Source organism: Haliotis rubra, unplaced genomic scaffold (assembly GCF_003918875.1).
Source record: "Haliotis rubra isolate DU_JTF1 unplaced genomic scaffold, ASM391887v1 Scf6, whole genome shotgun sequence".
NCBI lineage: Eukaryota > Metazoa > Mollusca > Gastropoda > Lepetellida > Haliotidae > Haliotis > Haliotis rubra.
The window spans coordinates 4,531,175-4,556,777 of NW_025767301.1; the positions used below are offsets into that span (position 1 = coordinate 4,531,175).

Consider the following 25,603-nt stretch of genomic DNA (forward strand, 5'->3'; position numbering starts at 1 on the left):
TTTCATGCTTCGTTCAACTGAAATGCTGTGATATGACTGACATAATGTGGCAGCATTAAATTAACTCTGGAATCACAAAATAGTTCCATGCTAATAGCAAGGGAGTCAAGTTAACCACAAGGCCAACTATCATGACCAAATAGTGTGATGATGGAGAAATGGACTATAAATATTGATCTTAGGAAGTATGTGAGTGGTGCTTGATGCCACTTTCAGCTATTTTCCTTCAATATCACCACACACTATACCCATGTGGGATATCGAAACCTGATCCTATGGGTGAAGAGCGAACACTTTAACTCGGATACCCTAATCTTAGGAAGTCCTGTATAGGATTGTGTTTGCTAATACTTTATCTATCGACATGTTCACAACAATATTGACCCACTTCAGTTGGTCAGTGTGATCATCTGACATAGTTTGGATGAAGGTAGTTATTCGACTGTTAACATAGCACCTGGGTTGTATGCAATCTTGATGGACGAGAATGAAAACGAGTGGGTGAGTTAAGTCTTATGCAGCTCTCAGCAATATTCCAGCGATATCATGGCGGGGGACAGCAGAAATGGCCTTCACACATTGTACCCAGGTGGGGAATCAAACCCGGGTTTTTGGCGTGACGAGCAAATGCTTTACCACTAGGCTACCCCACCGCCCAAAATGAAAATGGAGTGCACACTGATCCATTGATGATGGTAATAATGAAAGGTGCATAATAATGATGTTGGAATCACCAAAGTTGAATAAATAGAATTCTGAATAAACAGACACTTTAGGCTTTGAACTTGCCAGCGGAAACTAATGCAACTTGTCCAAATTGTTTGCAGGAAATATTGTCACACAACAAATCAGCATCATCAAATCACACTATCACTGCACTGACTATCACTGCATCCTCAGAATTGACAAGGAAATGCACAGATGTTGGACAATATGAATAAGATTCATCTTATTTAGCTTACATTTCTGTAAACCTACACCACCAACCATTCAAGTAGTTCTCATAATATATCACCTACCAAATATCGAGGTTGGTTTGGAACTTGATTTCTGATTGGTTTATTATGAGTAGCCATCCAATCAAATTGATGAAAATCAAAATCAAGTAATATAAGATTGCAAGAACTGCAGAACTAGTTCAAGGCTGGTTAGTGTAGGTGTAGCAAAATGTGAGCCTTATACAGAGGATTGGCCCTATTCACCATGAGCAGCAACATTACACACTAAGTACAGTCTGATAGTTCTCCCTAATTTGTTTCAACTGCTGTGTTTCAGTTCTGACATATTTGTCCTAAGCTCTCACAAAGTATTTTGTCAGCAATGCATTGTATTCATTGGCCACTGTCTTGCTCTTCACCCACACACACTTTACTGTTCTAGGGGAAAGCAAATGAGGGAGTTCCTGCTGAGCAAGAAAAACAAAATGGCTGCTGATCACACAGCTTTGTTGTGTTCTTTTTTTATGCATTTTCAGATTCATATCAATCAGGCTCATACGTTTTGTCCTGAAGAAGTGAAGATTAGATAAATCCTCTCTAATTGTGACATTAACACTCACAGTCCCACAGTCTCATTGTCAGTATCTGTGTTTGAGGGATGTTATATTTCACCCCATAAAATAGACAACAATAATTATTTAAAGATAATAACTCAAAATGGCGTCTCAAGACCTTGGCAACGTGCTAGCTCTGCAAAACTAGTGATGACAAATAATTGAATTTGTAAACCTAACCAAAATTTATTTCATTTCATGTTTTACAAATATATATCCGAACAGAAAACGTAGCATATCTTAACTCCCCATGATAACATGCACAATGGAGCCCAGTGGGTATTACGGCATAATCTTCATGTAACTATAGCGTCGAATTTACCAAATGAAGGATGCTGTCAAGAAATCATTCTCAGATTTCAGCAACTCTTGATTGTGTCCACATGTCATTCGGGAATAAATGAGTGAGTGAGTTGGGTTTTACGCAGCTTCTAGCAATATTACAGTAATATCACGGTGGGGGACACCAGAAAACGGCTTCACACAATGTACCCATGAGGAGAATCGAACCCGGGTCTTCAGCCAACCCTTTAACCACTGGTCTACCCAACCGCCCCTTCAGGAATAAAGTGTACATGTGTCAGGTTATGAAATAATGAAAATCTTTGCATGTTGGATATGGATCATGATAAAACATGTCTTTAGCCTACGATTACACCACATGTATTGATAGTTGCGTTGTCCAGATTTGTTAGGTTGGTTCGTTATCATTTTGACCTTGCTGACTGTGTGATAGCCTGGTTTTTAATAGCTGTAATATTGCTGATGTAGTGTTAAACAATCTTCACTTAGTCACTGTACATATCAGACGTATGATGTATAATATCTTGACTGAAATCTGTACTGTACTATCTAAAAACATTTTGATAATTGAAATAGTTATATCAACTGGTCAAGTTACTTCAATATTTTATTTTTCTCCACCAGATTCTTGTTATGCCACGCTATGCTTGGTATTCATCCATCTGATACTAGTGGGGCGGTGGGGTAGCCTAGTGGTTAAACGTTGGCTCGTCACGCCGAAGGCCCAGGTTCGATTCCCCACATGGGTACAATGTGTGAAGCCCATTTCTGGTGTCCCCCGCCGTGATATTGCTGGAATATTGCTAAAAGCGGCGTAAAACTAAACTCAGTCAGTCAGTCTGATACTAGTACATGTGAGGAAACCGCTTTAAATTTCCAATATCAATTTGATCATAATACGGAAAATTATTGAAAGCCAGATAGGCATAGAATCTATCAAACACGGAAAATCTAAAATGGTATAATTTGTCAGACAACTTCAGTTATGCACACAAATTAGAATCCAATCTAAACGATACGTTTCTATCCTTAAACAATAATTTTATCACATCAACATACTTGACTAAAAGGAATGCATTAGTGTTTCGCAACACCTTTGCATTTCCTTGTCGACGGCGTAAGACAAGAGTTGCCTCCCCTTACTCTCATTATAAGAAGACGGCAAAAGATCATCTAGATCTAGGAGCTGTCAACATGCCGTTCCTCGTGTTGGACATTCAGCTTGTTGTACAGGGAATCCTGTACTTGGCAAGTTTTGTAATTGGTTTTGCTGTGTCCATACCACTCGGGGTTACCACGGTAGGTGCTGTCATCCATGTATTCTTGCGAATTTTACGAACAATAACTTTGGGGCCGTAGGGTCATGGTGACGCCCCTCTCGGTTGTTCTTCATTTTGTTTGGTTGTAGATAAGGTATCACCAGCGTTATGTTGGTGTTGTCAAACAAATCCAGACATTCACTGTAATCATAGACATTGTGAAGGAGCTCAGTATGACACTTTTCATAAATTCTGTGTTCAAAAGATTGCAACAGTTTGCTTTGAATGCGATTTATCCTAATCGGGGAACAATTTTCAATAAATATTTTGTGTGTGAAAGACCATGAGACAAATATTCTTTAAAACAGTCTCGCATACGTCGAGTTTGTTATTATAGAATGTAAGATTTATGATCTGAGGTGAAATATTTTAACAACGCTATGCACATATCACCAAATGCATTAAATGTCTAACTGATAGTAATGTCATGATGTAGGAAGTAAGTTTTACCAGGTTGTGTTTTGGGAATTCACCAGTTTTAAGTTATGGCAATAAATCTGTTGACAAATAGTAAGTTGTTACTATCATTACATAAGATGCAGATTTATTACATTGTTTATGAATTTTAAAAGAAGAAGTTAAAGGAATCAGGCTCTTTGTAATCTGTATGAATCTTGCTTTCTTAATTTATTTCCTGAAAAACAAAGACTTTATTTTGACACACATTTGGAGTGAGTAAATGTTATTTTAAGCTGTGGGAACATACTACCGGTATGCATTGATCACCCAAAATCAGGAAATCATTTTGTTCATTAAAGGCAAAATAAAATAATAAACTTTCATCCATAAAGTATCTTGCCTTTCTTATTACTCACTTTTCTTATTACTCATGGGATGGGGTAGCCTAGTGATTGTTAAAGGATTTTTAAAAAGGTTACTTCACATTATTTATTTTCGCTCTTAATGAATCCCTGGGTATATATAATATTCACAAAATACAGTTAAAAACGGTAATATGTCATTATACAGCTTGTATTAGGAATCTAAAACGCACCTCCCTCGAAAGCATTTTGCGATTACGCAAGATAATGAGCTAGCTGGTCACGTGGTCACGTGACATCATACCCGAGAGTCGCTACATCAACACACGGAAAATACAATGGTACAGAGCCTGTTCGCTTACTGAGGTCTGCTTCTAGTTTAGCAAATAAATCAATCCATGACGTCAAACCTGGATTTGGATGGCATACTAGATACAGATAATATCACATACATGCAACATTTTTAAATTGAAATATTTCTAGCGGCAAGACCGAGAGGAATATTAACGACGATTCCACCAGTTGACAACATACAGCCGTGGGACGATCCCGACTATGACTATGTTTGGAATAGACCTACTGCAGACTGGTATGCAAGCCACTTGCCTATCACATGTTCATGGAAAACTGATTATGGTAGATTCTGAATTAATTTTTCCGCTGTCACGGTAACATTTGCAGTCATGATAACGGCAATGTTCGATCAATGTGTTGAGCCTGTCTTCCGGTATACATCAGTATGGGAAGGTAAACACTGAAATAGTTACGTTCAAGGTTCATGATTTTATGAAGGTTATTAAGTAACTTTCAGCTTTATTTCATAAAATGCGTCTTCTGCTAAATTTGTCCGTAAAGGTTTAAGTATGGTGATGAAATCGTACTGTTATTCGAAGTCGATAAGTTCGATCTCACAACTGTATACAGTACAGAAGTACCCTAAATTCGTTAGTATATGTTTTAGGAGAAGTTAGGTGTATCGTCTCTGATATGGTGCATCAAACATCAGTTTTATTACATTTTCGATTTCCATTCACGTGTAAAGCATCGGTTATTTGTCGTGATACTTAGTCATATAAATCTGCAAATATACATAAAATGATAAAGACCTGTAACCTCCTTAACAGCTGATAATAGATATAATAAATATATATAGATGAAAAAAATAGAACTGACAAATCTTTGTCTATATCTTTAACTGTCAGCTAGTGAAAAAGAAAATTCTTCATTGTGTTCTAGTAGTAATGCGTAAAGTGTGATCAGTCCCAAAGAAAGACGATCGATCAAATCAAGAAACCATCACACAAAATTTAAGCAAATAATTTATTTGCATACAAACTGTTTATGACAATTAATGAATACAGTGTGTACACCAACATCATGAAGGCAAAGACTTGCGTGTAAATTATAATTAACTGGATGGACTTGTAAAAACCTAAGAAAACAAGATTGATCTCCAATAACACCATGTGACACAGTGCATGGTGACTGCAATTTGGAAACATTTACCATCTGAACAAGTCCCCGGATTCAAACAGATGAATACAATAGACCTTAAGACATAGGCACAACTGGTTTCAGTTCACACCCTAGACACATAACATGATTTAATTTTATATCTTAATGTCAGTGAATTCACCAGTTCCTGTTTACTAGTCATAATGAAAGTGTCTGGCAGAATATCCAGGAAAAATAGGCTGTTGTGTCCTGCAAGTCTGTAGGAAGGAAACATGTTTCTTCTCTAGAGAATGGCCCTGAGTAGGAATTCCACATACTCTGTGAATAGATTTTATATTGAATTAGAGACATTTTGTGACACAATATCTGTATATTTTGTTTTGGCAACCATAATAATAATTTTCTTTGAAATCTGCACTAAAAAAGTAAGTACTTTTGTCTTAACAAATGCTGAGAGGGAAAATAGATAATGATTTAAAACCAGTGTCTTTGCAAACAAGACTTAGTGTTGACTCATTAGTTTGGGAAAAACATGCAGTAATAGGAACAGTGTGGGTTTTTTTCAAACTGGAGTGCACCAGTTCAACAAAAGATTATTGATTGTCTGAATTATATTTACCATGTGTTGGTTTCTTGTTCACTGGCTTGGCCTCTTGGTTTAGGCTTAGGGGTAGCTGATTGCCCAGGTGGGTTCTCCAGTCTTGGTCACTTCTAGTGTATTTACGTTGTTTTCATTCATGTGATGTCTCGGGAAATAGATGACTTGGCCATACTGGGTAACAGTAACAGTGGCTGTGAAAATATATCTCTGATCGAAAATAGGACATGAGCGCAAATTATGACGTACTTTTCCATCAACTATTTCTTTATACAGCTAGCTAGTACTGGAGTGTTTGTGTTGCTCCAAAACAACTACATCTTAAAACTCACCTGCAACCAGCGTCGCGTCCGGAATGCAACTCTCTCGGTCTCAGTCCCAAGTTGACATTTCGGCCTCTGTGTTTGTTTGGAATGTCGAAAGGAGTGCCCGATATATAGCATCCTTATAAAGTTCAAGCTTTGCCTAATCGTATCCATATTTCACCAGAGGTTAGGGCTCTTTCATTAAAGCGTTTGCTCATCACGCCGAAGACCCGGGTTCGAATCCCCACATGGGTACAATTTGTGAAGCCCATTTCTGGTGTCCCCCGCCGTGATGTTGCTGGAATATTGCTTAAAGCGGCGTAAAACCAAATTCAGTCAGTCAGTCAGTCAGGGCTCTTTCATAGCACTTCTTTGAACACAATTGACCGTGCGTGGAGGGGTTCACAAAATCCGCACGACTACAGTAAACAATCTATGCCCTTCCTCATTGTACATCTGTGTTGTTTAGGCAGTTGGATAATCATCAAACCTCGAAGTGCAGTTCAGTTTCCAATACATAATCAAAACAACGCTTTATTCAAAATATTGCGCTTCGTGTCACTTACAACTCGATGTCGTATACACTACTGAAATGTCAACACGCTGAGCGGACTCTCGGGTATGGCGTCACACCCACAGATGGCAGACCGCTTAAAATAAAAATATGCATACGAATGCTTAAAATAAAAATATGCATACGAATGGCCGGGGCTAAAGTGGTTTTAGTTTTGGTGCATATAATTTTTACGACTAGTTTTCGTAAATGGATGGTGCAGATGTGGTATTAGACTAAGGCTTAATCTCTGAATATATATAATTTTGATAGTAACAAACAAGCCCATTTATATTGAAAAGGAGCCCTAGGGAGACCAGAGATTCAGAACCTGAACCTGAGGAAATCTAGACTTGCTTTATTTAGGGCTTTAGCACTGCAGAGAGGGCTTGGCAGTAGGGAAAATAATGTGGTTCAGGGACTGTGAGACAGACTAATGTGGTATATATTCATGTTTGAATGGCATTATGTAATAAAAATGCATAGTGTTTAACCTTTTTAAAAATCCTTAAAGCCGAAGGCCCTGGTTCTATTCCCCACATGGGTACAATGTGTGAAGCCCATTTCTGGTGTCGCCTGCCGTGATGTTGCTAGAATATTGCTAAAAGCAGCGTAAAAACATACTCGCTCGCTCCTATTACTAACTTCGAAAATGCCAGCCACTTATTATTCATGTTGAAGTCTATTGCATACTAACGAGAGGCTTAGTGTAATATATCATGGCACTGATATGGAATGAGTAAGTGAAAGCTAGGTGTCAAGTTTATGCAGCTGTCGGAAATATGTCATCATTGTAAATAATAAGTCTTGACAAGATGAACCAGTACATGAAAGCCTGAAGTATGATTATGCCTTTGGTGCCAAAGTTTACTGCCCTGGTACCTGCTATTGGTCTAATAAATTTCAAAATATCCAATTGGTAACTGTTTTTTTCTGAGCCAAGGCAACAGCCGTTGAAATACACAGATAACAGATCTGATCATGCATTTATTGAAGATGACTGAAGTTGTTTCTATACTCAAACACACTGGGGAATGTGTGCATAGTCAGGATGAAATGTGATCATATGCTACTTGTGTAACAGTGAAGTTTTATTATACCCCACCATGAAATGGGAGGGGGAAATGCAGGGCTCCCACAGGTCAGGGAATTTTGATATGTTTTCAAAAGTCAGGGAATAGTCAGAGAATTTGGGATTTAAGTCAGGGAAATTTAGGGTTTTGGTCAGGGAAAAATAAGACTCAGAATGTCGCTAATCAGGTATGGTAGTAGTCAAAGTCAAAGAAGCAGCACATGTTACAGACGTTTCATGAAATAAATTACAGTTCAGATAAGAGATTGCTTTTAAGCATAACAGCATGTTTTAAAGCCCTAGATTACATATATTACATTTTCATTTCTGGAGGATAGAATGGAAACAAAGTCACTTGAAGGATATTTTTACAGATAATTATTTGGCATGTATTGTTTTCTTAAATCAGCATAATGTGAATTTTATCTTCTACAGCCGGGTGACATAACAGACATATTCTTCTATGAAGCACAATCGGTTGGATTTGTGAATCAAACAAAATGAAACATATTTTCCAGGTTAAAATTCCAAAATTCTGGGAAACTGACATAAATTTGATAAGAGCCTTCTTAGCATGAATGCAGGGGATATAGTCGACGCCTTGCCTGTCTGTCTGTCCGTCCATTCGTAATCATTTTGTTTCCGGAGCATAACTGGAAAAACGGTTCAATGTTTTTAACAAAACTTTGCAGATATATCAAACAGAACCTAAAATGGTGCCTGTTACGATGTAAATTGTAATAAAAATGCAAATTGTAATACTTGCAGCAAATTGTAATAAACTTGACGTAAATTGTAATAAAACGTAAATTGTAATAAAAATTGACGTAAATTGTAAAACACAAATTGTGAATAAAAATTGACGTAAATTGTAATAATTTTCGTTGTGGTAAAATGTAATAAATATTTACGTAAATTGTAATAACAGTTTTAATAACTCGTAAATACGCGGGTGTTTGTTTTTCGTTGCATTTCATACACCAAATAAGCTTGTTAGGGCGATAACTCAAGAAAGAAATGATGGATTTTGTTCAAATTTGGTACCAAGGTATATTGGCGAGATTCACCAACACAAGTGAAATGGAGTGACCTTGAGATAATTTTCAAGGTCACAGCAAAAATCTGAGGGTTTTGCCAATATAAAGATTGTTAGCGCGATAACCCAAGAATGAATTGACAAATCTTAGCTAAATGACGAAAATGATATTCGTCCTGATATATAATCGATATAAACTGTCCTCTGTATCACGTCTTTTCGCAAATATCTTTTGAGGTTTTGATATGTATAAATATAAAGTAGGGTGGGGGTGGGTTTCTAACGGGTATATCAAATCAAATCAAATTAGACATTTGTAATCTGACATTTTCAGGTAATCAATTCCAGAGTACAGCACCCGGTCTGCTAAATGATCTGTCTCCGTATGTTGTGGTTCGGACAAATGGAATAGCCTAGCTGACTAGCAATGAAATGCATCACAAATTAAACTTCAGGAAACAAAATATGCAAGAAACATTTTTGAATGTTTGAGATTGGTAGAGGTCAGCTAGAATCAAACTTAGATATTAAACTGCACAAAAAGGCAATTTGAAACTACAATCGCTTGTTCAAATGACTCCCCCTTCGGTTTACTGAAAGAACTCGAGAAAGAAATGATGGATTTTGTTCAGATTTGGTACCAAGGTTTATTGACGAGATTTACCGACACCACTTGAATTTAGTGACCTTGAGGTCATTTTAAAGGTCACAGCAAAGGTGTAACAGTTTTGCACATGCCAAGCTTGGTAGCCGCGAACTTAGGAAAGAATTAATAGATTTTGATCCAATTTTATATCACGGTGTATTGGCGGGAATCCCCCAACACCAATTGAAACAAAATATGCAAAAAACATGTTGTATGTTGGTAAAAGTCAAACTTAGATATTAAAGTGTCAGCTTTCAATATGTTGTATATCTGGACACAATGTTTTTGAAAATTTGAAATGAGGGTGTCCTAAAAAACAAACAGTCCCCGTCTAAATGTAAATCAAGCAATCCAAATCTTTGAATGTTGGTGATGACGGGAAGTCATCCAATACTATGCTGAACATATTTTATATGATACTATCTGAGGGTATACCATTATCCAAGAGATAGTGCAATAGTGCAGTTGTAAGGCGTCTGCCTATCACGCTGAAGGCCCTGTTTTGAGGAGGCACCGAGGTTCGGTTCCCGAGATTGGCACATTTGCGTAGTATCCTTGGACAAGATACTTAGATCTACACTGTCTCAGTTCACCCAGCTGTAACATGCGTACCCGTGAGTATGTGCTGGCAATGTGAGTATTTAGTTCATGGCAGCATGGCTGTACAGTCCCCACGGAGTTGAAAAAGTATCGGAAACTATGATAGTGTCCTATGATCGGGGATAGTAATGTACGTAGCGCCGTGAGCAGGCAATGTGCCTGGATGTGAGCGCCATATAAAGGTCTATTACTATTACTAGATACCAAATAGGAGATTGTTTTCCATTTTCTGCAAATTTGCAAGAAACATAATACCCCAATGTTGTGATGACTAATATCTCGTTAACCACATTACCCACATGGAATTTTGGATATGACTTTGCTAGTGATTCCTTCAAAATAAAATGGAAGCATTTTTCAAACATTGGACATCGAGAATATAGTTAGTTTCGACTAGTTTTTCAACGGCCCTCGTAACATGCTTAAAAGAAATGAGAACGTGTAAGGAAAAAAGCATTTCGATCTCTGAATACTTCTGAGCTATTTAAATACAAAAAGCAAAGGAATAAAGTAAATTATCTGAAAAGAATAGCCAAGGGAAACTTTTAATCTATTTTTGATAACTATTTATCACTTCAGTCTACTCAGTCAGGTGGTTACTACTTCATTGGGACCCATTCCCCTTCTTGTCACTGATGATTCTGGGATACCTTCAGTTTTTACAGATTTGGATAAAGCTCAAACATTAAATGAATATTTTGTATCTGTTTCAAATATTACTGATGGCGGCAAGACTTTGCCACCTGTTAGCCATCGCTGTGTTAACAGTATAACAAATGTCATTGTAACCGAAAAGGAGGTATCTGATAAGACCTTACCAGCAAACAAATCTAGTGGACCTGATGGCATTAACATGAGAGTGTTGGTACATCTATAGCTGAACCTCTTTGTTTGTTGTATAATATATCACTGAGTGACTGTATTTCCTACATTGTGGAAAACGGGTAATCTTACTCCTATTTTGAAAGAAGGAAATGCATCCCTCCCAACTAATTACAGACCTATTAGTTTAATACCTATCCTTTGGAAAATCCTTGAAAGAATAATGGTAAAACATGTGCACGACCATTTCCATGAACATAACATTTTAAGTAAATTCCATTCAGGTTTTACTGCTAGTCATTCTACTACATCTCAACATAGACATTTATATATGCTCAGTCCTAGATAATCACCACCTTTACTGTATGCTGTTTTGTGATATTTCAAAAGCTTTTTACAGGGCATGGCATAAAGGTTTATTGCACAAATTAGAAAATGATGGTGTTCGTGGAAACGTACTCAGTTGGTTAACTAACTATCTATCTGGGCCCGGTTGTTCAATACTCGGTTATCTTAACCGCCGGTTAACTCCTAACGGCCGGATAAATCCTTAACCGGGCTGTTAGGTAACCGAACGTTAAATATGCGTTGTTCAAAACATGGTTAGTCATGCCGTTAGCTAACGTCGCCGTCAAAGTTTAACAGTGTGGTTAACGTCACTGGTTAGCTTCCATATATCCCATAGTTCCGTTTTCTGTTTACTTCCGGTTTACCAAAATGGAAATGCAAAATGTCGCCTGCACCCCAAGGAAAAAGAGAAGTCGAAATTTCTCTGCTGACGAAGAGAATGTAATCCAGCCAATGGTTGAGGCCAGCTCTATAGTTTATCATAGGCATGCGAATGTCGTAACATTTTGTATTGGAACACAAGGTTCCAACCGTTTGCATAATTTATATTTCAAAGACATATGTTCCCAGCTCTGTGTGGGACTTACTTCAATTCCAGCAACAGAAAAGACATTTTCATGAAAAACTATAGCACAGCTATAGATAAAATATGATGAATCCATGAAAATAATATTAATATTAGAAGCATGTTGTCCGTGGATAGAAAATGTATAAATATTACACAAAGAGTTACGCTTTAGACGGCTACAGTCTTAATGAATCTTTGAATTCCCACAAGACCTATCGGCTCACTTTTCACTCCTTAACTTGTCATGACTGTATGGCCAAGTCATTGAAGATGCTATCAATATCATTTATTAATTATTTGCCAAGTCTGTCAAAAATTGTAATGTATGAACACACATTGCCAAATCTTTTAACATCAAACAATATAGATGTTGTGTAATTAATACCATAGCTTTTATCTGAAATATGCATTCAATACCAATAGAAACTTAATATGTTACTAGCACCACGTGCAAGTAATCAAACTGTAATCGTACTATAGGCCCCAGGGCCAACACTGCTGAATAAAATCGATCTATTATCCAACCTTACTTTTGACAAGAATCTCATGAATAATACTGTGCAATATCGTCATTATCTGAACGCCTTCACAGACGCATATTCCGGAAAGATGTCTTGAAAAACATGAAGCTGCGTCTAATTTATAGATGAACATAATTTCCTCGATACTCATTAATCAGATGAACCTTCATTTAGTTCAATTCACAAGTGACTGCAGAAAATGCATAATTCTTGTTAATGACTTCAAGGACGGAAAACATGTATTATATACTGAGTCAAAAAAGAAACTTCACAAAATGTAATTTTTAAAAGTAATGAAATTTTTTTCTCTGATGATACATCTATGTATCCGAAATGGGATCCCTATCTTTCGACTCTAGAAATACGTTAGCAAAACCCACTCAAACCCATCCATTCGTCGTGCAAATGACGTTAGTGCCAAATCAGATTTTGCACGTGCAGTCGATCACGTGATCTTCGCATCGAAGTTTTCTTCATATGCACGTGTTTGCATTGGCCTCAAGAATTGAAAAAACCCTTTTAAACCACAGTTCTAACGGTACTTTAAATGCCACGATTGTCAAATGTGAAACGTGAACGTGCCGCTGGCATGTTGCAAGCGGGAAGATCAGTTATTGACTTCGCGCAAGAGTAATGGGATGCAGCCGTCGTGACTGTGTATGACTTGGCGAGGTCGTCTACCACAAACTGGCACCACTTCTTATCGCCCAAGGTCGGTCGTCCCACGCAGGACGTCATGAGCAGAAGACTGTCAAATCGGCCCTACGTCACCCACGTGACAGATTTCTGCCGGCTACACAAGCCAGGGCTGAGATGTTTAGAGGTCGACTGTCCTCACAGACCATTCAAAATCGGGTTCGCGGGCTGCCAATCTCCATTCTCGACGTCCATATCGTGGGCCAATATTGACGCCGTTTCATCAACGCCAACGTCTGCTGTGGGCCCAACGTCACCTCCGATGGACCCAGAGAAACTGGAATCGAGTCGTCTTTAGCGATGAATCCAGGTTTACCCTCAGATTCGCGGACGGCAGGCATAGACTCTGGAGATGACGTCGTGAACGGTATGCCCAATGTTGTGTACAGGAAGTCGACAGATTCGGGGGTGGAAGTTGCATGGTGTGGGGTGCTTTCTGTGGGAACAACTGTTCCCGACTTCTGGTTATCTGTGGAAACCTCACAGCTGCTGCTTACCGGGACCAGGTGCTCACCCCTGAACTTGTTCCTTTCATGGCGGCTCATGGCCCAGGTCTACAGTTCCAGCATGATAATGTTCGGCAGCATACCGCGATGTTGACACGAAATTTCCTTCAAAATGCTGGAATCAACGTCATGGACTGGCCATCGAGGTCCCCTGACCTTAATCCAATAGAGCACGTTTGGGATGCACTTGGGAGAAGGCTTCGTGGTCTTAGGAACCAACCTCAGAATTTGCAGGAACTTGGCGCTGCCTTGCAAGAGCAATGGCTCAGAATCCCCAACCACGTGTTCACAAGCATCAGGCAGTCGATGAGGAGACGGTGTTTGGCAGTGGTGAATGCGCGGGGCGGCCATACACGATATTGAACTGAGAAATTTCGCATTTTTATACTTGTGACTTGACATTCTGTATACCCATGTTTTGGAACGGTGGTGTAGCCTAATGGAACTGATTATGGCACTGTCAGTATATCGAGTACATCACACAGATCTCAGCAATGAAATAATAACAATTTAACCATCTTACCATCTCTTGTTCTTTTATAGTGCCCTGAAGAAAGAATGTGAAGTTTCTTTTTTTGACTCAGTATACTTTCCTGAGTTCATGGCTACCAAGCTTGGCATGGGCAAAACTGTTACACTTTCGCTGTGACCTTTAAATTGACCTCAAGGTCACTAAATTCAAGTGGTGTCGGTAAATCTTGTCAATAAACCTTGGTACCAAATCTGAACAAAATCCATCATTTCTTTCTCGAGTTCTTTCAGTAAACAGAATGGGGAGTCATTTGAACAAAGATTGTAGTTTTGACTGATTGTAGTTTTGAAATTGCAACATCACGCATCAGGGGGACACCAGTGTGCAGTTTAATATCTAAGTTTGATTCTAACTTTGACTTCTCTAGCTTCTAAATCTCAAACATAGCATATTTTGTTTCCTGAAGTTTGTGATGCATTTTATTGCAGATTTTACGTTTTTTGGGAGTACCAAGCCAAGATACAAAGTCTCACAAAATGGGGATCATGAGGCTGCAACATAGCAAAACCAACTTGCTTGAGGCTGACAGATAATATGTAGAAAAATGAAACATAAAAACAGCTGCATTTGTATCATATTCTAGGTGAGGCTGACTACTATTTGAACGTCCCTCGTAGTTATACCCGTTAAAAAACCCACCCACCTCTCCGACTCTACACATGCATGCAAGTGTGTTAGATATACCCGTTAGAAACCCACCCCTACCCCACCCCCACTTATTATGTATACATATCAAAACCTCAAAAGATATTTGCGAAAAGACATGATACAGAGGACAGTTTATATCGATTATATATCAGGATCTAATATCATTTTAGGCCATTTAGCTAAGATTTGTCAATTCATTCTTGGGTTATCAGCTAACAATCTTTATATTGGCAAAACCCTCAGATTTTTGCTGTGACCTTGAAAATTATCTCAAGGTCACTCCATTTCACTTGTGTCGGTGAATCTCAGCCAATATACCTTGGTACCAAATTTGAACAAAATCCATCATTTCTTTCTTGAGTTATCGCCCTAACAAGCTTATTTGGTGTATGAAATGCAACGAAAAACAAACACCCGTGTATTTATGAGTTATTAAAACTGTTATTACAATTTACGTAAACATTTATTACATTTTACCGCAACGAAAATTATTACAAGTTACGTCAATTTTTATTTACAATTTGCGTATTACAATTTACGTCCATTTTTATTACAATTTACGTTTTTATTACAATTTACGTCAAGTTTATTACAATTTGCTGCAAGTATTACAATTTGAGTTTTTATTACAGTTTACATCGTAACAGTGCCTTTTGCTATTTACATATTTTTGTCATTTTTATTTTTCTTGGTTTTCATTGAAACATATTGGAATTTGTCTAAAAAAAATGAAGTTCAACTTTAAGTAACTGTCAGATGATTTGCTCTTTCATATTTGTATGGGCTGGGGGATTTGTCATCTTCTGATGACTTTTGTTTAGTATGGAAAAACACTAATCCAAGATAGGTATAGTGATTAACAATAGATAACTGTTTGCCATTCAAAAACATTTTTCTTTTTAGGCAACAGATCCACCTCTTCTAAAGATAACTATGTTAATAGATAATTTTCATTCATTTGTATACTGTTCCAAAATATTATAAACAGTATGATGGCTATGGTGGTTTCTTGCAAATTGTGAAAGCCCATATTGGCCAAAAATACCCATATAAGTTTCATTGTTAAAGTACAGCATAGGTTTATAATATGCCCTATGTTCTGACATTTGCTGTTTATTCACAAAATTGAAAGTGGTTTAATGATGTTCATAATCTAGTTGTCATGGTTGTACTGAATGTAAAGTTACATCTTGCATGTTTATTCTTTCCAAATACGCCTTTGATATTTACAACATTTTGTGATAATGAAGAAATGTGTTCCTGACTTTGAATGAAACAATTCAATTAAATCATTAGTTTCACATTTATGCTCTTTGTCAAAAGCCTTTAATATAAAGTACAAAGTTTTCAGATGATATATTACTGACTTCACCTGAGAATATATATTTGATGGTCACTGTCAAATGTTTCTAATAGTATTATGTAACATTGTGGCAGGAGAGTCAAGGAAAATTTTCTTCATCACAAATATCAATGTTTTGGTTAATGTAATAAATTAACAAATATTGGGTGTATTTATGATATGTGTGAAGGAAATATCTTAACAGGGTGGTTAGGACTGACTGAAAGGGAGGAAGAAGGCCAGTTTTTACACTTAAATGGTCAGGGACAAATCTATACTTCTCAGGGAAAAGTCAGGGAATTTTGGCCTGCCGTGCCTGTGGGAACCCTGCACTGGGAATTTTGTTTGTCCATCCTGCCGTATGTCACATTTCATATCTGGAGTACAACTTGGAAACATTTATTACTAAATTTTTTATGCACAGGTATCGAACACTTGATGAAGTTATCATGGAGTAAAAATTCATACAAATATTCCTTATTAATTATTACCATGACAATCGATATATTACGATTCAGATATTAGGAAAATATAGAATATTAGTTTCATCATGATCAGTAACAGCTTAGAGAAAGTCGCCAGTGTAAAGTAATAAAAACTCACCTCACAGACATACTACATACCCGTTTGGTCCTCAAAATTCGGCTTATAGACGGTCATATACGGTAGTTTAAAAGATGTTTTTACATAAACCCTAGCCTAAGGTAATAAGGACTTAAGACAAGAGCTGTCTACACTGTTTAATAAATTGCTTTGATGCATTTTATAAAGTAAACATGTCATCACCTACATTAGAGTTATCATGGAGTAACAATTCATACACAAATTCATTATTAATTATTAGTGAGTGAGATATTGAGTGAGATGGGTTTTATGCCGCTTTTAGCAATATTCCAGCAATATCACAGTGGCGTGATGAGCGAACGCTTCTTTAACCACTAGGCTACCCCACCGCCCCTATTAATTAGTACCTCGACAAGTGATAAAATGATGAATTTTTGGTGGTATTTCTAAACAAAATTTAGATTTTTATAGTTCATTGGCAACAAATACATGCAGTATTCAATTCGTGGTTATTACCAGGGGTGGAAATAACCCATTGCCCGACATCCGAGTCCAGTGTTTATTTCTGTCAGGCAAGCAAATTTGTATATCACGCTGTGCCGGTGTCCAGTTGACTTTCCAATATTAATAATGTTGTTTATTTAAAAAATAACAAAAACGGACTGTATTGTGGAAATATGATCAGGGCAAGTGATTTTACATGTGCCACTGTACCAGAGTACACTAGCAATTTTAAAGTTATTTCCACCCCTGATTACTCTGAAACCATATCATATTGTATTATGAAACTTTGCATATGAATCAAACGTTGCAGTCTTTGAAATCCTTCAAAAGTATTTTATGAAATTAGGTACCCTTCTTCTCTTTTGTGCCCCCATATAGCTGGCATATTGCTGAATGTGGTGTAAAACTTAACTCATTCTTCTCTTTAGTTCCATTCTTTATTATCATGTTTTGTGAAATTAGATTTTCATCTGTCTGTCAGTCTGTGGTTTACACATTCTCATGTGTTAAAGATCACATGTACTCTAGGGGGGTACAAATACATAAATCACTAACTGGCATCGCTATAAATGAAACCCCGTCATTAAAACTACTCACTTCGATCTTTAATCAACTTAAATCGACCTTTTTGACAACAGTGCACAATTCTCACCCGCGAACGAAATTTCAACCAATCAGAGCGGGGCGTCTCTGTGACGTCATATGAGGAATAGATATGAGGGCCGATGCAGAATTCATCTACATTTCAGGGGGTAAATTATCTTGTTTACAGGTTTGTATAAACCTGAAATTGTGACAACTGTTGTGGAAAATGAAAGCTATATGTTCTCACAATCTACTGTCATATAATTTTGTCTCCTGCTTTGCCTAGTTTCCGAGTTACAATTTGTTTTCATAGACGATTTTGTCAAAATCGGTTGGTGTCGTTAGGCCTTATTTGTATAATGACTGATCCAAATTGATCCCATTTCTGTGTTTTTTTACCTCGATATTTAATCATGTCATTAAAATATGACGTCTATTACGTATGATATTAAAAATTGACATTTGATTTATTTGAATCGGTAAACTAAACAACCCTATTTTGCCATTGCTAGAAGAATTTGAAATTTTACTTAGGTAAATAGGTACATACAGTTTTAGCACACAGCAAATGCTTATATGTATTTCTTATGCAAGAATGAAGTTCTGTCCGTATTCTCAAAACAGTGTCAGTGTTAAAATTGCATGCAATACAGCAATTAATACTCCCTCGTTGTAACCCGTGTTATGTGGTATAAACCTACACATGTTTTTTGTCATCATTCACTTGATTCACCTGTTAATGAATTTATAACAGGTATAATTAGTGGTAACACCACTTAGATTACCCGACAAAGGTTCCCAATTGGCATTTCTTGTGTCTGGAGTAAATATTCAACATTATAAACATCGATCAAAGGATTAACCGATAACACGCTGATTGATTAATTACTTTTATCTTACACAGCGGATTTGTCAAAAGGTGGTGTTTATGTATGTAGATTTACTAATCTATACTGAATACACTCTGTCGTGTCTGTGTCTGCGTAAAAACAACGTCCTTCCTTCAAAGGATTAACCGCCAATACAGTGATTGATTGCTCATTATTGGCTAAATAAATTACCGTTTTTAAAGAATGGCAGACATTATGCAATCAGTTGCCAGGTGTGCTATCTTGGGTGACCAATGAGACTATACAACAATGTGACATACCTGAAATGATATATCACTTTTTCGTATACTAGACTGTTAAAAGACACATTACTTGGAACAGCTGCAGATGAATGGCATATCACTCATTTTTGTGGATATTGAGGGATACATTCCTCGAACAAGGTAATAGCCTGACATCGTTCCTATAAATTTAATGTTTTAATTTTAATATTTACATTTTGTTTTTATTCATTTGTCATAGCATTCAACAGAATCGTTGTTTTCGCCGTGAAGTGTAATGAGACATACACTAGGGCGTCTGTGCAAATTACGATTCACATTGGCAAACTATATAATGTCTAGATATTACAGTGCTGTTATAAATGCACTATAAGTATCAGCAGATTGTCTGCTTTTTATTTAGTTTCAAAATGCATACAAGTATGATAATATAATTATAATATGATTATAAGACCAAACATAAAGACGTACATTGACTAGTACAAGTGTCGGATTATCGAGAGTTGACTGTATCTACATACTGGTGAGTGCATGTTAACCACGTGAATGTAGCAAGACATTTTCGCGCACAGTATTGTCACTTCGACCCCCCACCTCGCTTCCGTGGAAGAAATCGTTATGTAATAAGTTGTGTCATGCAAAATGCTTTTGGTTATGATTCAAATACATATTTAACTACTGAGTAGAAAGTAGTTTTGATTTTCTAACTTGATGAAAACAAACCATAATCTCATTAATTCTAACAGACTTTAGCCCGTGACTTCACAATTTTCAAAAATGGCGTAGCTCTATCGCGAACATCCGCCAGTCTGAGTATAAATGCTATTTAGGTTTGTTTTCACCGAAGTTACAAAATCAAAACTACTTTCTATAGGTAGTAAAATATGTATTTGATTGATGGCCAATAGGATTTTGCATGATGACTTTATAACATAGTTTATAACATAACAATAGGTCGGTGTCAATATAATACTACATGTACTTAGCGTATTATTGTTCGGTGCTCTGAGGCAGAAATAATACTCCATGTACTACATAGTATTATTGTTAACTATTTCGACCAGAAGCTTAGGTTGAGGCAGAAATCGTAATTTGTTACATGTAGTATTATATTGTAACCGATGAGAGAAAAATCTATGTCATGGAAAATCTTTATGGTCATCAATCATATACATATTTTACTAGGACTAGTAAGTAGTTTTGATTCTTTAACTTCCGTGAAGTGATCTGAACACAAGAAAGATATCGTTTCAGGCTTCCACAATGCTCACTTCGCACTCACAAACATAACCCATTTTGCACGAACTGCAGGATCCTGTGGAAATCTGTGCATGGCGACACCATCGCCCGACCTCTAGAAGCAATTAACGACAACGCAACGATTTGACATGTCTTCGTTAATGTCGAGAAATCATCAAAATGACGAGCTTGCTACACACTTTCTATACAACTAACTGAAAATCGTTCCTCATATGACGTCACTGCAGTGCTCTGGCGACAGAGTTACGTTACCTGTCTGTGGTTTCGTTGGCGGGCGAGAGTGAAGCAGGCGACTTTTTGGCAACTTTTATTCGCTTGGTACTAATTAACCACAAGTTTTTAAAGAATGAATTTGGTGTTCCGCATAAGACTGACCACAAATATTTCATATGTAATAGTTAAAAGAGTACCAAAAAAAAAAGTTTATTGTTCTTTAAGTATTTTTACGTATTTGAAGTTTTCATCAAATCCAGTGACACCACATGTTCAACACACCTCGTACCAATAGACTGATGATGCCTAGATTGAAAACTCTTTCTTTCAGATAAACTTTGGTGGGCAGTGCATTCTCTATGGAGACGTAAAGTGGCAAAATGAAACCTTTTTTAGGTACACGCCAACAGACATGCACAACTGCAACTTCGCGATATATCTGAATGTGTTTGGGTGTATTTTCTACAGCCTTGGAATGGTAATATACCATGGCTATGCAATGACTAGGAAGGATCCAAACATCGGGTGAGTGGAGCCTTTTTGTTTCATAATGTCAGTGTAGGAAAGATGTAGAAAATCTAGCCTGTCCACAGGACTGGCAGGTCAAATTTTTTACCAGTCCTGCCAAAATCTAGCCTGTCCTCCAAATATAAATAAAACACCTTCGGCAGTAAATATTCAAAAAGGTTATAATCATTATATATATGTCATTGGTTTGCTAAAATTGACACGACATGAGGACGGACTAGATATTTTTTTTTAACCCGTCCTCCACAAAATTCACCCGTCTCGGACGTTGGGACGGGCTATCTTTCCTACACTGATAATGTGATCATTGCTACTTGCAGACCATACCTGCATGTCATGCTACACATGTCCTCCATCTTGGATAAAGTTTACACGTTCCTATTCTTCTCCAAGAATAATGAACAGAGGCGATGTAACCATTCTAATTGTTGTTCCATATAATAGAGTGAGTGAGTGAGTTTAGTTTTACGCCACACTCAGCATTATTACAGCTTCTTTGAGTGGCAATATTACAGCTATATGGCGGCGGTCTGTAAATAATCAAGTCTGTTCCAGACAATATAGTGATCAACAGCATGAGCATCGATCTGCGCAATTGGGAACCGATGACGTGTCAGCGAGCCTGACCACCCGATCCCGTTAGTCGCCTCTTACGTCAAGCATGGGTTACTGAAGGTCAATTCTAACCCAGACCTTCACGGGTCTCCACATAATAGAGAAGGTGTAACCATTCTAATAGTTGTTCCAGGTAACATAGGCTGTGTAAATATTCTGAATGTTGTTCAAGGTAGCTGAGGTGTAGTAACCATTCTGATTAGTTATTCCTACCCACGAAGGTCAGGGCTAGAATATTGATCTTCAGTAACCCATGCTTGTCGTAAAAGGCGACTAATGGGATCAGGTGGTCAGGCTCGCTGACTTGGTGCGGCGTAAAACTAAACTCACTCACTCACTGATTGTTGTTCCAGGTAACAGAGATGTAGTAAGCATTTTATTTGTTGTTCCAGGTAACAGGTGGGGTTACTATTCTGATCGTTGTTCCAGGTAACATAGGCTGTGTAACTATTCTGATCGTTGTTCCAGGTAACATAGGCTGTGTAACCATTCTGATTGTTGTTCCAGGTAACATAGGCTGTGTAACCATTCTGATTGTTGTTCCAGGTAACATAGGCTGTGTAACCATGGTAACCATTCTGATTGTTGTTCCAGGTAACATAGGCTGTGTAACCATTCTGATTGTTGTTCCAGGTAACATAGGCTGTGTAACCATTCTGATCGTTGTTCCAGGTGACATAGGCTGTGTAACCATTCTGATCGTTGTTCCAGGTAACATAGGCTGTGTAACCATTTTGATCGTTGTTCCAGGTAACATAGGCTGTGTAACCATTCTGATCGTTGTTCCAGGTAACATAGGCTGTGTAACCATTCTGATCGTTGTTCCAGGTAACATAGGCTGTGTAACCATTCTGATCATTGTTCCAGGTAACAGAGGCTGTGTAACCATTCTGATCGTTGTTCCAGGTAACATAGGCTGTGTAACCATTCTGATCGTTGTTCCAGGTAACATAGGCTGTGTAACCATTCTGATCGTTGTTCCAGGTAACATAGGCTGTGTAACCATTCTGATCATTGTTCCAGGTAACATAGGCTGTGTAACCATTCTGATCATTGTTCCAGGTAACATAGGCTGTGTAACCATTCTGATTGTTGTTCCAGGTAACATAGGCTGTGTAACCATTCTGATCGTTGTTCCAGGTAACATAGGCTGTGTAACCATTCTGATCATTGTTCCAGGTAACAGAGGCTGTGTAACCATTCTGATCGTTGTTCCAGGTAACATAGGCTGTGTAACCATTCTGATCGTTGTTCCAGGTAACATAGGCTGTGTAACCATTCTGATCGTTGTTCCAGGTAACATAGGCTGTGTAACTATTCTGATCGTTGTTCCAGGTAACATAGGCTGTGTAACCATTCTGATCGTTGTTCCAGGTAACATAGGCTGTGTAACCATTCTGATCGTTGTTCCAGGTGACATAGGCTGTGTAACCATTCTGATCGTTGTTCCAGGTAACATAGGCTGTGTAACCATTCTGATCGTTGTTCCAGGTAACATAGGCTGTGTAACCATTCTAATTGTTCCAGGTAACATTGGCTGTGTAACCATTCTGATTGTTGTTCCAGGTAACATAGGCTTTGTAACCATTCTGATTGTTGTTCCAGGTAACATAGGCTGTGTAACTATTCTGATTGTTGTTTCAGGTCCCAGATGTGGGTGATGCCCTTCATACTTGTGAATGCCCTGATGACTGTCATAATATTCATATCCTCTTGTATGATCAGTGTTGGCTTTAAGGTCTTCTGTGACGGCCTGCTCAGCGGCAACGAGAAGGGTGCTCGTGTCAAAAGGTGAGAATGTACCTTTACCCAAATCCTGTTTACAGAAATATACCTTTGCTGACATCTTAAATACAGAAATGTACCTTTGCCGAAATTGTGAATACAGAATTCTGCCTTTGCTGAAATTATGAATACAGATGTTTGCCAAAAAATCAGGTACAGAAATATACCTTTCTTAAAAGGCTGAATACAGCACGTACTGTTGCTGATCTTCTGTGTACAGAATTTTACCTTTACCAAAATCTTTAATAGAGTAATATATTAGTACCCTAGCTGAAAGCTTTATGTAGATGGGACCAAATCCTCATACAGAATTTTTTCCAACTCGCCATTATGCCGGGCTAGTGATCCAGCAAGCTTGGAGATGCCAGGATCGAGCCCACCTGTGACAGGCTGTTTAAACCTTGGAGTCAACTTTGTGTGCAGACTCTTTCAGTGTTGTACGCTATAGGTTATATACTATATAATGGACCCATAGGCAAAAGTTGTATACTCCCAGGGAGTTGAGATTGATGAATGAAGGAGTATGGTTTTACGCCGCTTTTAGCAATATTCCAGCAATATCGTGGCGGGGGACACCAGAAATGGGCTCACACATTTTACCCATCTGGGGAATTGAACCCAGTCTTCGGCATTATGAGCGAACACTTTAACCACCACTAGGCTACCCCATCGCTCCTGAGATTGATAATATGAAGTGCTGTTGAGATTGACATCCAATGTTCAAGGGAAAAACCAGCACCTTGAGCATGTACTAGTTGCGTGGATATGTGCGCTATATAAATATCTTATAATGATAAAGTAACACCTGCCTCGTGTCAGCAGATATACAATGTCTTGAGTTTCCTTCCAGCTGTGCAGATGGACAGCAGTGGGACTGGAACAGATATGGCACTGACTACACGACGGACACCTATTACACCTATCTCGCAGTAACCCAGGTGAGTTTATACCAAATAGGAGACTGATATAGTCTTAAACCTTGTAATACCTCAGTTATGAGGTTTTAGGGACTTTGATCTGAGCCATCTGAAAATGAAAAAGTTACACTGATATTTGAAGATAGAATTTGACTATTAGTATTTTGTTTGTATTGCTGTAATAGAAAGTACTGAAGAGATTGATTAAACAATAGATCAGTCATTATAACTGAAACATCAAATGTCATTGTTTACTGTGCAGAGTTGTGTCGATCGGGGTGACTGAAGCATCTTTCAATCCTAAACCCTGCAGGTGGTGAACGTGAACGACCAACCTCACAACTAACTTCAATCACACTTTAAGATGAAATGCCTGATAGAACTGAAAATATTGTTCAAAGCAGCTTCAGACCCAACTTACTGTAGTTTTAGAATTACATGCTAGTTTTACATCTACATTTATGGTATTCTAGTTGTTTTTACTGCCGTCAGCAACAGGTTTTTATCTTCTGAGTTTTAGTCACTATATGGCTGAAATACTGCAGATGTGACTAAAAAATACTCACACAGAGCACTCAGCAATTTTCCAACGTTATGATAGTGATCTTTAAATAATCAAACCTGGATCAGACAATCCAGTGATTGACATCATGAGCATCGATCAACACAATTGGGATACAATGTCAGTCAAGGGAATGTGTTTTCCAGGCCTGATTATTTAGCTTGAATATTACTGTCTGACGTCGGATTATCTAACTGAATATATAGGGCTGCATCAAGCACTTTAACCTTAATCCCTAGGCAACCAATTTAATTATGTGTTTGTTTCACAGACCGCAACATGGACATCGTTTTTGGTGTGGTCAGTTCAGGTTATCCTGGGAATATTTCGATTTATTCGGAACCGGCCCTTGAGATCTAAGGACCAGTTCCACGACCCAGCACCCAGCGTAGACTCTCCAGGCAACTCCAAGACTCCAGCAGACTTGGAGAACTTTGCATCAATACAATCTACAGCTTGATGCTGATTTGAAATAATTACATCACATGATCTTGTGTCTAGTGGGAGGATTACAATTAGCCTGCCTCACGTATCAACACTTATTGTGGTACTAGAGTCATGATATTACCGTACTTAAGTAGTGCTGTGTGATGTTCACATTCCATGGTGCTGGTCTAACAAGTGGTTGTTGCTATCAACCTGTACATATCTAACTATTGCCAGACCAATTTTATTTCTTGTTTTACGGATCCGCCTGTCATATTTTTTCAAGAATAAGAAAAAAAATAAAAACTGATTTTCCCCGCTCAAAAAATAAAATCCTAATGTTTTTTTAT

The 25,603-nt window shown here is 37.8% G+C and overlaps 1 protein-coding gene across 1 annotated transcript; it reads left to right on the plus strand.

Moving 5' to 3' along the window:
- Nucleotides 1–3,013: 3,013 nt before the first annotated feature.
- Nucleotides 3,014–25,603, plus strand: LOC124255281 (transmembrane protein 179B-like). The gene is made up of 5 exons (XM_046689150.1): nt 3,014–3,154; nt 20,752–20,945; nt 23,208–23,354; nt 24,199–24,286; nt 25,099–25,603. Exons 1-5 carry the CDS (start codon nt 3,050–3,052, stop codon nt 25,285–25,287), a joined length of 723 nt encoding a protein of 240 aa, XP_046545106.1. The 5' UTR covers nt 3,014–3,049; the 3' UTR covers nt 25,288–25,603.